Source organism: Lethenteron reissneri, chromosome 9 (assembly GCF_015708825.2).
Source record: "Lethenteron reissneri isolate LAM-NWPU_2019-01 chromosome 9, ASM1570882v1, whole genome shotgun sequence".
NCBI classification, from domain to species: Eukaryota; Metazoa; Chordata; class Hyperoartia; order Petromyzontiformes; family Petromyzontidae; genus Lethenteron; species Lethenteron reissneri.
Window position 1 is genome coordinate 12,518,891 of NC_083787.1, and position 16,424 is coordinate 12,535,314.

A 16,424-nucleotide genomic window follows, 5' to 3' on the forward strand; every position below is an offset into this window, starting at 1 on the left:
CGCCACCGCGGCACCGCAGGCAAGCGATGGAGGCGGTGTGATCATGCTGCTGATGAGGGCATCTGACAGAGGGAGACTGTGGAGGGGAACTTGAAGGACAACAGCGAGAGAGAGCTGGCAAGTGTTTAATACCTCCCCTGGTATACAGGAGGTCGTAGGTTTGATCCTGATCCTGACCCTGACGCCTGTGTGGTTTGGAGTTTGCGTGTCTCTCTCCCCTTGGTCGCGTGGATTTGTCTCCGAGTCCACATTGAGAATCAACATCACGAGTTCAGAGTGTCTGGTCGCTATAAATGTCCACGTGATAAAGTCACTATCTTCGTTGAGATCTCATTTGTGATGACCAAGTCACTTCACCAAAAACGATCTCTAGAGCTCAGTGGGGCCTCACGTGGTCAAATCAAAACAAAGTTGACGTCGTGAGTTTGTCCTCTGTCATGCCGTGTGGGTCGTGAGCGTTGTTTGACCACTCGTCGAGTTGATACACCAGTGGGGCTTTGCCTGGTAGGATGGGAATGGTTCAGTTGTATTTGTTTGTGTTTGTGAGATTTGTTTACCTTTCTTGTAACTTTGCACTACTCTCGTGTTTGTGTAATGTTTGTTGTTGTGACGTTCTTACCCCCGTATAAATATTGTGATTCTGAGCAGTGCGGGTTGTTGAACGTGTGGAGCACAGACGCGGCAGCGTAGAAGTGCATTACAACAACGGGGTTTTGTGGGCCCGTTGTTCAGGAGTATTTGGCTGCTGTACATGTCCACACGATAAGCAGTTGTTGAGCTTTCATTCGCGATGCCCAGGTCGCTTCTGATAAAGAGCTGCGTAGCTCAGTTGGGGCCTTACCTGGTAAGCTTTAAAGCTATATCTATAGTTCATAGTTTATTATTTATAGTTCACAGGATGTTGCAGGATGATGATGGAGGAGGAGGGGGACGTCGCGAGGTCGTTGGGCGGAGGAGTCCCCCCCCCCCGCGTAGCCCCCCCCGCCCGTCGCCCCCCCCCCCCCCGCGCCCGTCGCCATGGAGATTCGCGTGACGCGCCCCGCAGATCCGGGCTCGGGGCTCCCAGCCCCGGGAGGTTGGGGGAGACACGGAGACATCGCGGGGAGACACCGCGGGGAGACACGGGGACACCGCAGGGAGACACGGGAGACACGGGGAGACACCGCGGGGAGACACGGGGACACCGCAGGGAGACACGGGAGACACGGGGAGACACCGCGGGGAGACACGGGGAGACAGGGAGACACCGCGGGGAGACACGGGGACACCGCAGGGAGACACGGGAGACACGAGGAGACACCGCGGGGAGACACGGGGAGACAGGGAGACACCGCGGGGAGACACGGGGAGACACGGGGACATCACAGGGAGACACCACAGGGAGACACGGGGAGACACGGAGACACCGCAGGGAGACACAGGGGGACACCGCAGGGAGACACGGGGTTTGTGGGCTGGGCGTGTTACGGAGCGAGACGGGGAGACGGGTAATCGTCCACGCCGGAGACGCGGGTTCACTCACGGGACACGGGGTGGAGCAGGAGGTGACTTGGCGCTCCTGGCATCACCCTAAACTCCTCCTCCTCATCCTCCTCCACCACCACCTCCACCTGCACCTGCAGGGATCTCCCACTCGTGAGGAGCTCGCGGGTGGGAGAAGGCAGCCCGCTGAGACGAGGCTGAGGAGGGCTGAGGTTGAGCAAGCTGCAGGAGCCGTGCGACAGGGAGGTGGAGGAGGTTGAGGAGGAGTTGGAGTGAGTTGAGGAGGAGGAGGTAGCGAGGAGGGGGTGCTTGAGGAGGTTGCGAACGCGAAACGTTGAGCGAGCTCAGGAGGAGGTCGCGGGAGAAGGAGGGAGATTGACGAGGGGAGTGGGGGGGGTTGAGGAGCAGCCCCGGGGGGGTTGTTGAGGAGGGTTGAGACGACGGCAAGAGGCTGATGTAGCCGAGAAGCTGGAGTCAACGTCTTGAGGCGTTGGAGGTTGAGGAAGCTGGGGGAGGAGAGGCCGACGAGGTTGAGGAGGAGGCTGACGAGGCCGACGAGGTTGAGGAGGAGGCCGACGAGGTTGAGGAGGAGGAGGCCGCCGGGCATGGAGGGCCGTGCGGGCTGGTGTGGCCGTGCCCGTGGCTGCTGCTCCGCGAGCCCCGAGGCGGCCGAGAGGCGCATCGTGGAGGCCCTCCTCGCCTGCAGCGGGGGGGCCGCGGGCGACGAGGAGCAGGAGGAGGACGAGGAGGAGGAGGCGGCGGCGAGGGCGAGGGGAGCCTGGGCTGAAGAGGTGGGAGAGCTGCTTGTGCCGTCAACGCACCGCGCGCCGACTGAGCGTGAGCCAAGATGACGGCGTGGAGCGGTGCCGGATTATCCTCGTAGCAAAAGTAGCTACACGTGTAGTAGTAGTAGCTGCTACACGTGTAGTAGCTGCTACACGTGTAGCAGCTACTACACAAGTTGCTACTACACGTGTCGCTACTACATGTTGCTACTACACAAGTAGCTGTAGCAGCTACTACACAAGTTGCTACTACACGTGTAGCTACTACATGTTTCTACTACACAAGTAGCTGCTACACGTGTAGTAGCTACTACACGTGTAGTAGTAGCTGCTGCTACACATGTTGCTACTACACAAGTAGCTGCTACATATGTAGTATCTACTACACAAGTAGCTACTACACATGTAGCTACTACACACGTGTAGTAGCTACTACACAAGTAGCTACTACACAAGTATCTACTACATATGTAGTAGATACTTGTGTAGCTACTACACAAGTAGCTACTACATGTGTAGTTGCTACGGGCCCCGCGCTAAATGCTTTCAAGCTATCAATTCCGGTTCAGTGATTCTGCACTTGCTCTATTACTATAGTACTATAATGCCTTCGACTACGAACGACTGGGTGTTTAAGGTTAGCGATTTGTCGTATTATCTGGCTGTGTAGCAAATGAAAACATACAATTACTTTACTGTGCAAGTAAAAAAATGCGTGTTTTAATATTCGTGTTTTTAGGGCCCCTTTATGACACATGCGACCAGCACCGCGTAGGGGTTGGCCACCCATCCAGCCAGATCGTGGACTGGCTGCCGGTATGGAGTGCGCGACCGTGTGCACGAGTTTATTGAGCGGTAACTGTGGAGAGATTCGGGGGTTGTTGGATGTGGGTGCCCCTAGTGATTTGTAACCGGAGATCTGGGTCATCGTGCATGGGCACCCAGAAGGGATGGAATTTGAATGATGGTGCCATCACTGTCATTGCTGTTCCGTGTGTGTGTTGATCGAGGCGGGGGAGCATAGACGTGGGGGCATAGTGTAGTACAATGGAGTTCGCTGAACTGCCCACAAGTTATGCCGCACAAGGCAATTAGCCAGCCAGATTTTCGTGCCTTAGAAGCAGCGCACTCAGAGCAATTGTTTGAGTCCATCATCCATGCGTCCGGTGATATTTGCGGCCGTTCGTCAGCATTGATTCAACCAAGCCTGACTGCTCCGTCGAAACCGCTCCAGTGTCGCTTGTCTTGAGATCAGTGCTGCTGAAATGACGCACTTTCAGCAGAACGCGTGCCGTGCCTGATGGGTTGTATAAGAAATTATTTTACAGCAAGTCGTCATGCAGAGAGGTGGACCGGTGAAGGAAACGTTTGTGGTGCTTATTTAAATCATCATCAAACGTGGGTCGACACAATAGGTATCACTTTGTGGGAGGCCAAACAGCGATTAAAACTAATCAAATGTTTGTTATTTTACTAATACATTTTTTAAAAGAGCTATATAACTCAATGGACCTTACTTGGTCTAATAAAAAGAAATAGTTTAAATAGTTTAATTTTCCCTCTTCCATGCCGTGTGGGTCGTGGGTGTTGTTTGACCAATCGTCGAGTTGATCATTGCGAGTTGTTGATCGTGTGGGAGCACAGACGCAGTCTGCGTCACACGACGTAGCCCTGCAACCTATAACACCTGTTGTGCATGGAGTATACTGTATTTGGGAGAAAATACAACGTAAATATTTCTACCAATCGCAGAACAATTGCGTAGGATGTCCCCGGTTGCGCTGCGTGACTCTCCGATGCGTTACCAGGTCGTGCCGCGCGCGTTGTTCGCCGTCATTGGCGACGTACGGTGCGAAAGAAGGTCAACATACGCACATTATGTCCGACGTTTTGCTCCACACGCTGGGAGTTTCTTCAGGAAGTGAAAACACAATGCACGCAGTCCAACCCGAAAACAAAACACATCCGAGAAGCAGACTCGGACTTTATTATTTTAGCTGCCCAAGGCCCCATTGAGCCACGCAGCTCCATTTACTCTACCGACAGCCACAGCCCAAGACCCATCGGCTGTGGCCGCAGCTACAGCACCTTGCAGGGTGGACGGAATGTGTAACCAAGAGCAAAAACAACAAGTTATTATTGACACAAAACCCATGCCAAAACTTACTGCAAACCAGATAAACAACACAAAGTGCTTACATTAAAGCAAGCCTAGGACTCGTGCGTCATTGTTTTTGTTGTGATTGTCGTGGTTGTTCCTGTGATTGTTGTGGTTATGATTGTTGTGGTGGTTGTTGTTGCTGTGATTGTTGTGGTTGTCGTTTCTGTGATTGTTATTATTGTCATCATACTGCAGGTTCACGGCTGGCGCCGCTCCGCTCCCTACTCCCTGCCGACTCCGAACTCCGCGCGTCGCCGCGGCGCCACCGGCCCGTCCACTGCGCCCGCCCGTGGGTCCGCCGCGACCTTCCGACATGGCACTCCGGGCCGGCCAGCGGCCGCTCGGCGAGCGGCCCGGGAGAGTGGCGGCCCGGGAGCGGCGCGGGAGACCTGGGACTTGGCCGCAGAGCCGGGGGCCCGGCTCGCGACGCTTCAGCAGACCGCGTGGGGCAGATGGACGGGGGATAAGTGGACAACACGGATGGTCCACAGCGAGGGTTCGTCTCCACGGGGCTGCTACCCTGATCCCAATGAGCAGGATGAGGAGGAGAAGGATGGTGAGCAGGATGAGGAGGAGGAGCATGAGGAGGTGGAGGCACGAGGGGAGGTGGAGGAGCTCTGCTCGGCCGCGTCTCGGCTGCACGTGGCCCCGCGCGCTCTCGTCAGGGACGAGGACTGCGCCACGTCGACCGATGAGCGGAATGAGGATGGGCGAGGTGCGCACCACGGCCCCGTGCCGGAATCCGGCTCCAAAGCTGGCACAGCCCATGACAGCGACCAGGGGCCCGACTTGCCACCGTCGTTCAGCCTCTACTCCGTCTTGCCGCCGGTGAGGAGCGAGGCTCGCGGCTCTCTGGCCAATCCGGCGTCGGGGCTCTCCGACCCATGGCGGCACCTGGACGCGGACGTGCTCAAGATTGACAATTGCCGGCGTGTCGAGTCGGCACCGGCCGGGAGGGGGAGCGGCGGATTGAACTACGAGCCGCGCGGCCGCCGACGCTGGTGGAGCTCCAGGCAGCCCGCGGCAGGGAGGGCGGCCAGGAGGGCGACGGGATCGCGCGCTCACGAGCGAGCGGCCAGGGTGCGATGCGGGGTCGGGACTGCCGGCAGGAGGGGCGGACGAACGGGAAAGGATGTGGCGCAAAGGTCGGGTTCCGGCGGCGGGAGCGGTGGCGACGGTGGCGACGCGGAGAGCGTGGGGAACGCGCGGCGAGAGGGTTTTGAAACTCGGGATGAGCACAGGGCCGGGGGGCGCCTGCCGCTAGTGCAGGGATGCAAGGTCCGTATCCCCATGGTACCACACACACTGCTCTTGTGACTAAGACCAACAGAGTGAAAAAACAGCCGCTGTATCATCATCGTCACCGCCACCATCGTCATCATCTCATCATAAAATGCTCCCTGGGACCTGGATGCGTCTGAGCCATGGTATGGATCCCCACGTGGGACTTTCAACTAAAACCACGGTTGAGAGATGTTTATCGGACGGTGTTAAAGTGCACCGAGTGCAATCGAGGGACACGTGTTTACAGCGAGCCACTGCTCGACGCTTACCGAAAAAAATACCCGCGGGCACACTCAGCTTACACGCGGGCGGGTGCGACGACCTCACTGCCACGCCGACTCGCCTTTCATCGCTCCGGACTCATTAGCGCGTGCGGCTCCATTGACTGGGGTCATTAATCACGGCGGCGAGAGATCACGGGTCGCGGGATGTGGGTGTTGGCTTACGGTGGGCGTCGAGGTGAAGGGAGGGGGGGGGCATTACGATGTTCGCAGCTTGTAAGACGCAAAACACACCGCTGAGATGCGTAACGCTACGTGAGGTTCACCCAACTGACCACCGCGGGCCCCCTCCCACTCTCACGCAAAGTTTGTGGTATTCGTACCACAGCACCATTGTGTAACCCCCCCCCCCTACCAAGGAATATTGGAATATTCGCTCCCGCCAGCGGACGTTTGTTGCCTTCAAAGAGGGCCGAGTGTTAAGGTCAGCTTAAGCGATATAAGCTGAGAAAAAAAACCCAGCTACATTGGCGAGGGCACAGTTAGGGCCAGATCGTATGAAAATGTTAAATGCTACTGAAAAAGTGCTAACTTTATAGAAATGCTGTAAAAAACGTGGCCTTAAAAAACAAGGTTTTACTTTGAAATACACGCGATTCCTTGTCTACAAAACCAAATAAGGGGGATAAAAATATTGGGAAGCGGAAATAATACTTTGTCCGCAACTTGTAATGCTGGATGGTCCTGGAGTGTCGATGCGGCGGTTCACGCATTGCACTGAACCCCGCGACCTCGAGTCAATTCCCAGCCACGGTGGCGAGTGACATCTGAACAGGTCCTGGGTTTCCTCCTCCTTCACCAACCTGCTCTTTCCATCGTGGTGAAGTATGGTCAAATTACCGCCATTACCGAGAAGGCGTGGGGAGGCATTCAGCAATGGATTGAATAGGGCTGTGCAATGACCTACTCCTTTCTACAGAACACAGAGCGGCAGAGCGATGGTGCAGTGGTCACACTTGTGTCAAAGCAATAAGGGCCTGGGTTCGATTCCCGCCTCGACAGCCTTTCATTGCGAAGTTCAATTTATTTTCCTCCTGTTCTGCGTGGATTTCCTCCAGGTTCCCCAGTTTCCTCCCATAGTTTAAAAACAAAACATCAAAACCCCATACAATGCAATCTTAATTTTAGAACTTTCGTGACTGCAGTAAATGATTATTTGGTTCTTTCGGTTAAGTCACGTCTAAAGATAAAATAATAAATTAAATTAAATAATAGCATACGACGTTTCGATTGCAACACAAGCAATCATCATCAGGTATAATGAAATAGCGACATAAAATCTAACCAGAAAACTATACAGACATATTAGCAGACAGATATCACCAAGATACATAGAGGGAGCAACACAGGAACCAGAGAGGGGTGATCATCTCTGTGGGGTGGCCTTACAATATACAATGCAACCGGTGTTGATGAAAACTTAAATGCTGCAAAATTACCAGACAATGATTCAATCGAGATGACACGCACACATCTGGTCGGCGTTGGGTGCTTGCAAGTCGTTGGCGCTAAAGCACCCGGCAGGGGCCGCTTGTCATTATTCATGGCCACGGGCGATTAATCTCAACTGCCGGCACTCGGCGACGATGTGTAATGTCCCCCCCCCCCCCCCCACCTGTAAGGTGACATGCGTCTTTAAAATATACAGACGCCACGGGAGTGGTCGCGCTGGGGTCGAGCAGAGGAACGGGGGATGGGTTAAAGATTACGTACCAGGCCAGTATGTATGTTGAACTTCTTTCACACTGTACGTAGCTAACCGTGCTAACCGGAGGTGCAGGGGAAGGACAGGAAACTAGTGTTCTTATTCGTAATGTTTTCCTCTTAGTGCAAAGCGATTTACGTGATTTTTTTCGTAGGATTGTTAAGCGTTAATTGGAGGTAAATATGCGCTTGTGTCAAGGTGGCTATTCGGGTCTCGCCATCACAAACCACCAGTCCCGTTAAACGGATGTTGAAATCGTGTGCGAGATGTATTCATCCACAATAGGCCGGATAAACTACAGTTAATCCCCATCTGCAGATTCAGGCCAAATTAATTGGCCAAGATCACCTTGGCCACTTTTATTCGAAAGGGCGCCGCGGTGGCGAGATGTTAACTACCTCACCTGGTATACAGGAGTTCAATCCCGACCCCGACGCCTGTATATTTGGAGTTTGCGTGTTCTCCCCGTGGTCGCATGGATTCTTCTCCGGGTTATCTGGTTTTCCCTCCACATTTCGATTCAACATGCGTTTATAGTATTTGGCTGTGATAAATTTCCACATAAGCCACTTCATTGAGCTGTCATTTGTGGACCGGTCGCTTCTGAAAAAAAGCTAAATAGCTGAGTTGGCCTTACCTGGTAAAAGAAAAAGTTTAGTTTTAGTTTAGAAAATACGGCTTTCAAGCCATGTTCCTGTTGCTGCCCCTCCACTGTCAGGCCATTTGACGCGTCGTGAATAATTAAAATGGAGAGGTTATTATTCGTTAGAGCGGACTTGTTTTATTCACACTCAACTCTCGCGAACAGCAGTTTTTGTTGACGAAAATGAATAGGGTTCACCCTTCCCGGCAAGACATCAAGGCTGCACTAACCACACGCATGCTTGTGGTAACACAGTGCAGTTTCGCTGCAAAATTGTAGTTATCTGCGAACGACGGTCAAAAACTAAATTTTAAATAAAGGATTCGGCAACACGTTGCTGGCACAATCGCTTGCGTCAACAGTTTTATTGTGCATTCCGTAGAAAACTTTCCCAAAGTGCAAATAAATTAACTTCACATGGAACACCGATTCGACTTTATCGGGGATCCGCAACATCCCTGCAGCAGCAGCATCGTCGTCGTCTGGGAATCCGAGGATCAGGCGGAGGTGTCGTAGCGTGGCGCCACTGTAACACAAACCAGGTCCCCACTGCCCTGAGGGTGGCATTCACTATTAATGATTTCACCACGGCATCTCAGACACGGATCGTTTACATTGCTCGACAGCTGCCATGGTGGGAGGAGGGGGGAGGGGGGCTGGAGTGGGCACCATTGACCAGACACGAGTAACGCACTAGTGACGTTGCGCGCGGGGTGGCTGAACCAGCGCCATCGGCCGGCATTAAAAGTGGAAGTGCTGGAAAATGGAGGGCACATCGGCCTTGGCGCCTGCCCTGGACCCCGCGTGCGACTCCTCGCTCTCGGCCGAGGAGCCGTATCCTGGCGAGGTCTGTGCGTCGATGGACCCGAAGGGCGTCTCCATGCCTCCGAAGTCCAGATCCGAGAGCAGGAAGTCGTCCTCCATGGTCTGCGTCTCGATGCTGGTGAAAAAGAAATCGTCGAGGTCGTTGCGGGGCGTCTGGGTCTCGGCCGAGCTCAGAGGAGCGCGGGAGCTGCCTCCCGCCCGTGTCTCTCCGGAAAGCGAGCCGGACTCGGCCGAGAAGTTCATCACGGGAGTGTCGAGCTCGGGAATTGACGCGACTTGTTCCTGCGGCGCACCGGGCTCCGTCTGGGTTTGAATGTGCAGAGGCACACAGCTCGACGTGAAGTCCAGCCTCAGTGCGTTGTCTCCTGCCGAGTCGTCGGTGGAGAACGAGGAATCTCTGCGCACATCCGCCCGCATCATGGAGGGGTGTGCAAGCATCTCGCCCTTGAGGTCGATAGAATCAGGGCACGCCATGGAGGACCCTCGCTGCAAAAACAAGTCGGTCTGTGTCTCCGTGTTGAGGGCACTGTTGCACGCAAAAGTCATTTGGCTCTCAGGCAGCCTAGAGGCGTACTCTAGAAAGTTTCCAAGGTCAGTTTGGGTCTGAGTATCCAGCAGTTCAGCACAGTTTCCAGAAAACCCAGCTCGGACTGCAGGGAATTCCAGGGAGGAGTCCTGTAAGAGAACCTCCAGGTCGGTCTGGGTGTAACTGTCAAACATTTCCATGTTGAAGTCGTCTACGAGCATCATCGACGTCTGGGTAGCCCCGTCCACCCTCGTGCTATCGGGGGCTACGGAGTTCGGCGCCACCAGCGACGTGTCTGTCTGGGCGGACGTGTCCAGCGTGCCGGGCGCGATGCAGTGGTCACCCCGGTCTCGCGAGTGGGATGGGAGCGCCGCCCCCGACAGCAGCTGCTCCAGGTACAACTCAAAGTCGTGGGTGTGCGTCTCCGTGTCCACGCCGCTGGCACAGCCAGCGCGCATCTGGCTCGGATCTGTGTTCGTATTTTCAGGCGCAGTCGCCCTGTCGCAAACAACCGATTCGAGGGTGCTCAACTGATTCAGCTTGAGACCCTGGCCGAGCATAGCCATGGCGTGTAAAGTGTTGTACATGGAAGGATCCTTGAGTAGGCCGAGCACCGTTGAGTTATTGTCACCAACAAATATGCCAGCGTTACACGGTGTTGAAATGTCATACGTACCACCACTAAGCTTTGGACCCAAGGAAATATTTCTGCTATTCGGATCCCACGATGCAACGTTGGGAATTAATTGCTTCTCTGTCACCTTAGTGATTTGTATTTGGTCTTGCCCTGAATCCGTCTGTACCGCAAAGCTGGACGTCGTTCTTTGAGGATTGTGCTGAGTTTGCGTGCAAACGCTATTCGACGCGGAACCCACGGCGGTGAAGCTAACATCGGTTTGCGCATTTGCACTGACCAAGAAATTCAGCGGATGTGAGTACGTGTTCGTGGCTGAAGAATATGGGTTAGAGGCACCATAGATATCATTGATGCACACCTCGGTCTGAGCTTCGCACGTAATCGCTTTCGGTGACGCATTAGATACGGTGGAGACTGGCTGCAAACAATGCTTGCCATCGAGGTCCAAAACAGCGCCAACTCCCTTGGAGCCCTTGGCGTTGGCGCCGCCGAACGCGCCAGGGACGAGCGCCAGCGTGCTCACGATAGTGCCCGCCTCATCCACGGCGACCACCACGGGCTTGATGGAGCTGCCCTCTCTGTGGCCGAGCAGGGCCGCCGCCCCCCGCTGAGTCACCGAGAGCTTCAGCAGCACCGCACTCGGCTTGGGCAGTAGCAACCGTTTGGACGGTGTTCTCAACGGAGCAGACGGCGCTAGTGGCGGTGGCGGCGTGGGCAGCGGGTCGCTCTCGCACTTCGGTTTCGAGGAGGCGACCTTTGCACGCACAGCATGCTGCTCCACGCACCTCCCTCTCGCCCTCGGCGCGACCGCCGCCCGCACCTGATCTGCGGCGATGGACGGGCCTTGCTGAGCGGCGCGCGCAGGAGAGCGGATCGGCGCCGGCGGACAGGCGTCCGGCGTCTTCGGGGAAGATTTGTCGATCGCCGGGGCGGGCTTCTGCTGTGGTAGTACCGCCGCCATGTCTTGCGCCGTGGGGGTGGAGTCACCGGCGTAAACATCGGGCTGCTGCGTGACCGACACCACCCTCATGGGGGTTTGCACGCTGGACTGGCTCTCCAGCTTTCGTTTGCGCCCGGGCGGCACTCTTGAAACAAACAAAAAAAGAAATGTAGATGAATTGTTAAAAGTCAATAATGGTTTGTCATTACAGTAAGAGCTGTTATAGATACAAATCTCTGGACTGTGTTCCAGGCTATCTTGATATGCTTTTCAAGTAAAAACAAAACGACTTTGAAGTTATGGTCAGGCTGTAGTACTCTCGTGCCATAGTGATGGGCGCTGCACGTTTGTACCAAAAGGTATGGAAATGATGTTACAGTAATGGCTTTGCAGAGTTATTATGGAAATAAATGCAGAAGCCATGAAATATTCAAATAGTCCATATCGGGCAGCCTGGTAGAGCTCCAGCATGTATCTACACGATTAAAATATGTATGTTTCAATTACAGCTTCCTTTAAAACAATAAGGTGCTGGCACCGGTGATCTCAGCTCCCTCATGTTGGCACCAGCAAGCCCTGCTCCTCCATACCGGTACCAGCAATCCCCTCTCCCTGTGCTGCCACTAGCATTCACATCTCCCCATGCTGGCACCACCATAGCTCAGCTCCCTTATGCTGGGACCAGCAATCCCAGCTCTATAAAAAATAACTTTATTTCACCAGGCAATGCCTACTGAGCTATATAGCACTTTTTCAGAAGTGACCTGGCCACAAATGATAGCTCAACGAAGTGGTTTATAATGTATACTTTAAGTGCATGTTTCTAAATGTGGAGGGAAAACCGGAGGACCCAGGGAGAAATTCATGCGACCACGGGAAGAACATGCAAACTCCAAATATACAGGCATCAGGGTCGGAATCGGATCCACGACATCTTGTATACCAGGTGAGGTAGTTAACATCTTGCCACCGCGGCACCCCTCTCTCCCATACTGGCACCAGCAATTCCAATTCCCCACGTGGCACCAGTATTCCCATGTCCCTTATGCTAGCACCAGCGATCCCAGCTGCGGCCCTGCGCTTGCACCACAATTCCCGTCTCCCCACGCTGGCGTGCCTGTGCTCCTCCGGCAACACGTGGCCGGTGCGGTAGGCGTGGGAGAGCAGTGCGGTGCGGCTGGCGTAGGGGCAGCCACAGGAGCAGCTGAACACTCGGCCACAGTCGCCCTGGTGCCGCCGCAGGTCGGCGCGCGTGCTGTACCGGCGCTCGCACACCCCGCACTCGTGCGTCCGCTCCGCGTGCATCTTCAGGTAGTGCTGTGGGGAGCGAGCGTTGGCAGTGTGGATCACTGATGTTATATACAAACTTTGAACCCGTGGCACCACACCACGAGAAGGCAAATAGAGTCGGTTATGTAATAGGGGTAGACGGGGTAAGATGACGTGGAAAGGGAAGGGATGCCGGGATGGAAGTCCCCAAAGATGGACAGAGTGCACAGATCAAGATAAGTAGCAGGAAGATATCAGCGCTGGGCAGGAAACGGAGGGGGAGAAGGAATGAAAAGGTGATGACAGCGGAGGGAAGAGAGGCAGATAAAACGAAGGAGCGAGCAGGAGTGAGCTGCACGGAGCAGCGTCTGTTTTCGAAGGGGGCGGAGAGAGAGAGGGGGGTATTCGGAGTGAGATGGCCACGCACCAGTCACGTGATTTACGGGAGGTTTGAGCTGATTTATTTTTTATAGATATCGCGTCTGACTGGCATCGTGCATAACCTAATGTAGGGCTGTGAACCTTTTCATCACAAAGGGCCGAATGGGGACACCTCGGCCATTTCTGTCACTGATCGGTTCTTGCTTTCAGTTGATCAAGTGTGAAAATGTGAGAAGACACTGCTTATTTAGCTTTTGCGTAGGATTAGGGGTTAGGAAACCTAGGGTTCAGGTTTAGGGATTAAGCGTATGGTTAGCAGTTAGGGTTTATGGTTAGTGTTTATGGTTGGCTTTAGGTGTTAGGGTTTATATTATGGTTAGTTACAATGGTACCCAAGACCTCTATCTCCTTACTCAGCATCTGCAGAAACAATAGTCTCAGCTATAGCTTAAATTCTCACTGAATATATTCTTAGCCGATGGTAGACCGGAGTAGGTGGCACGTGACCAGAAACGACAGTCCACAGAGAGAGGAACACTGGATGTTGTGTGCTGGGTGCAGAATTATTGTCCGGTTCGCCAACCCAAACAGTCCCCGCAAACTCCGGTCATCCTCACAGCATCGGTTTTAGGCAAACCATCGAACGAAGACGGTCACCGCATCGCACGCTTTCAGATGCGCTTCTGCGGCAGTCTGGAACACTCTTCCTTCCGATATCGGGAAGCCACCAGAGCTATACACTTTTAAATCTATATTGAAAACTAATTTCTTTAGAACTGCTTTTTGTGTTTATTTTGTTGTCGTCCCCCCGCACCTCCGATTAGCACGGTTGGCCACGTACGGTGCGAAACAAGTTCAACATACGTACAATGATTTCTTGGCCTCGCCCCTGCCTGAAACGGCGACTCACCTGCCGCACGAGGGAGAACTGGGGGAATGGCCTCCCTGGCCCTCTGGGACAGCCTTGCACAGGGCAGCAGTATAGCTTGGGTCGGCCATCTGACGAGCGGGACGGTCTGTCGGACGGCTGTGGGCCCTCCTAAACGACGCGGAGTAGTCCCAGGTGAGTATCCGAGCTCGCGTGAAGCACACAAGAGGGGGTTTGGTATCTTGTAGTGGATTGGTAACTACAGGACAGTACTCGATTGAGATTACGCTGGGCAATTATCGCCCGCCCCTCCTGCGACAACTTGGCAGGACACTCCTGCATGAGGGTCATGAGACTCGGCGAGACTTTCCGGGGTAAAACAAACCTTAGAAAGGACTCAAAATAATTAGCTTCGTTGCGGAGAATGTGAACAACAACGCCGCACCTCCAATTAGCTACGTACGGCGCAAAAGAAGTTCTACATACATAAGCAGCCGTGTCATCCTCACACATCCGTCTCGGCACGCAAAAATAAAGTTATTTTACAATCCTTCAGTCGCACGGTCCTTCTCGGAGAGCGCACAACTTCAGCAGCATTACCTGTGGACCAGCGTTGACACACATTCATGCCGTACATAATATACATTGATATAGTTGTTGGTGTCAGGTCTCTGGTGTGGAGATAATGAGGAGCGTGCGTGCGTGTTGATAACGCTTGCGCTGTCGGGATCTCTTGTACATCATTGCTGGCGGCAGGAATGGACCTGTCGTGTTCCCTCGTGCAGGTAATGTGTCACTGCTCTAGTCGACACTGTTCTGAGGGCCGTGTAGTGTCATTCTGCGGCTAAGCTGTGTCCCGTGTGGGTTTTCTATCCGTGACAACTGTGTACTCTGCGGTTATGCTGATGTCACGTGTGCAGTGGGTGGTGTGTCCCATGTGGTGTGATGTGTGCAGTGTGGCGTGTCCCATGTGATATGGTCTTGTGTGGTGAGTGCAGTGTGGTGAGTGCAGTGTGATGTGTGCAGTGTGATGTGTGCAGTGTGATGTGTGCAGTGTGATGTGTGCAGTGTGGTGAGTGCAGTGTGATGTGTGCAGTGTGATGTGTGCAGTGTGGTGAGTGCAGTGTGATGTGTGCAGTGTGGTGAGTGCAGTGTGATGTGTGCAGTGTGATGTGTGCAGTGTGATGTGTGCAGTGTGGTGTGTGCAGTGTGATGTGTGCAGTGTGATGTGTGCAGTGTGATGTGTGCAGTGTGATGTGTGCAGTGTGGCGTGTCCCGTGTGATATGGTCTTGTGTGGTGAGTGCAGTGTCATGTGTGCAGTGTGGTGTGTGCAGTGTGATGTGTGCAGTGCAGTGTGGTTTGACCCCGTGTGGCGTGTCCCGTGTGATGTGGTCTTGTGTGGTGTGTGCAGTGTCATGTGTGCAGTGTGGTTTGACCCCGTGTGGCGTGCCCCGTGTGGGGTGGTGTGGTGTACCCCGTGTGGTCTACCCCTGGCGGTGTGCCCTGCCTTGGCGTGGCTCCACGTTGTGATGGAGCGCGACCCTCACCCTCACGCCGTGCGCCTTGTCCAGGTGCATGCGAAGCGCGGGTTCGTTGGGCAGGGCGCGGCCGCACCGCGGCACGGGGCACGCGATGTCGGTGCGGACCGCGCGGCCCAACTCCTGCGCCGAGGGCACCACCAGCACCGAGACCTGCCCCGCGGCCTCACCAGGCACAGGGCCCCTTGCGGCCGTCATGCCAGCGGCCTCCAGCACACACACGATCCTATGGGCCCACACACACGATCCTATGGGCCCACACATATGATCCTATATGGGCCCACACCCGATCCTATGTGGCCCAACCCCGACCGGATTATCGTCGCCACCCTTGGCACCGCGGACCAAGCCCGCGCATGTTTCTCAGTCTGCCGAGGTCGATTACCAAAACAATATACACCACCCTCATCAACCTGTGCACGAGATCGATACAATCAACACAAGACGCCAATTCCCGTAACGGTGGCAACCCCAGCCGAGACCAGCTCCCGTGGTGCCCCGACTCGGCCTAGTTGCCCCGCCAGGCTTAACCCGCCCGAGTCGACAAGGCCCGAGGGCTTGGTGCCGACTCGCGGTGCTCACCTCGGGACGATCTTCAACCCGGGGCCGAACCGAACCGGCCGACCCCGAAGACTGATTCCGATGTTCTGACCCCGAAGACTGATTCCGATGTTCTGACCCCGAAGACTGAATCCGATGTTCTGACCCCGAAGACTGATTCCGATGTTCTGACCCCGAAGACTGAATCCGGGCCCACTGGAGTCCGTGTAGCGGTGTGTCTCGCTCCCTGACGTGTCTGTGTGTCTCTCTCAGTGAAGTGTCTGCCAGTGTCTCTACGTGTCTGTAGGTTGTATCTCTCCCACGTGTTGTCTCCGTGCGCCTGTCTCTCGGTGTCGAACTCGTCGTGTCGATGGACAATGTCGGGTTGTCCGCGCCGTCGTTGCTGTGCTACGCGCGCGCGAGAGCGCGAGGTGACGTCACACACACACAGAGCAAAGACAAAGATCCCCCGTGTAGCCTACACACGCTGTTGGGGCAAGTGCTGTTATGTTCGCGAGTTGCTCGCCTCTTTAAGGACTGTACTGCGGCTCTTAAATT

At 54.7% G+C, this 16,424-nt stretch overlaps 2 protein-coding genes across 2 annotated transcripts; one reads left to right on the forward strand and one right to left on the reverse strand.

Moving 5' to 3' along the window:
• Positions 1–1,067: 1,067 nt before the first annotated feature.
• Positions 1,068–7,679, forward strand: LOC133340270 (uncharacterized). The gene is made up of 2 exons (XM_061548360.1): positions 1,068–2,273; positions 4,624–7,679. Exons 1-2 carry the CDS (start codon positions 2,088–2,090, stop codon positions 5,743–5,745), a joined length of 1,308 nt encoding a protein of 435 aa, XP_061404344.1. The 5' UTR covers positions 1,068–2,087; the 3' UTR covers positions 5,746–7,679.
• Positions 7,680–8,731: 1,052 nt separating this feature from the next.
• On the reverse strand, positions 8,732–16,271 carry LOC133340249 (ATM interactor-like). The gene is made up of 5 exons (XM_061548295.1): positions 15,909–16,271; positions 15,336–15,552; positions 13,830–13,958; positions 12,387–12,586; positions 8,732–11,414 (listed from the first exon to the last, which is right to left on the reverse strand). The coding sequence occupies exons 2-5, from the start codon at positions 15,522–15,524 to the stop codon at positions 9,083–9,085; spliced, it is 2,850 nt and encodes a 949-aa protein (XP_061404279.1). The 5' UTR covers positions 15,525–15,552; positions 15,909–16,271; the 3' UTR covers positions 8,732–9,082.
• Positions 16,272–16,424: the final 153 nt, after the last annotated feature.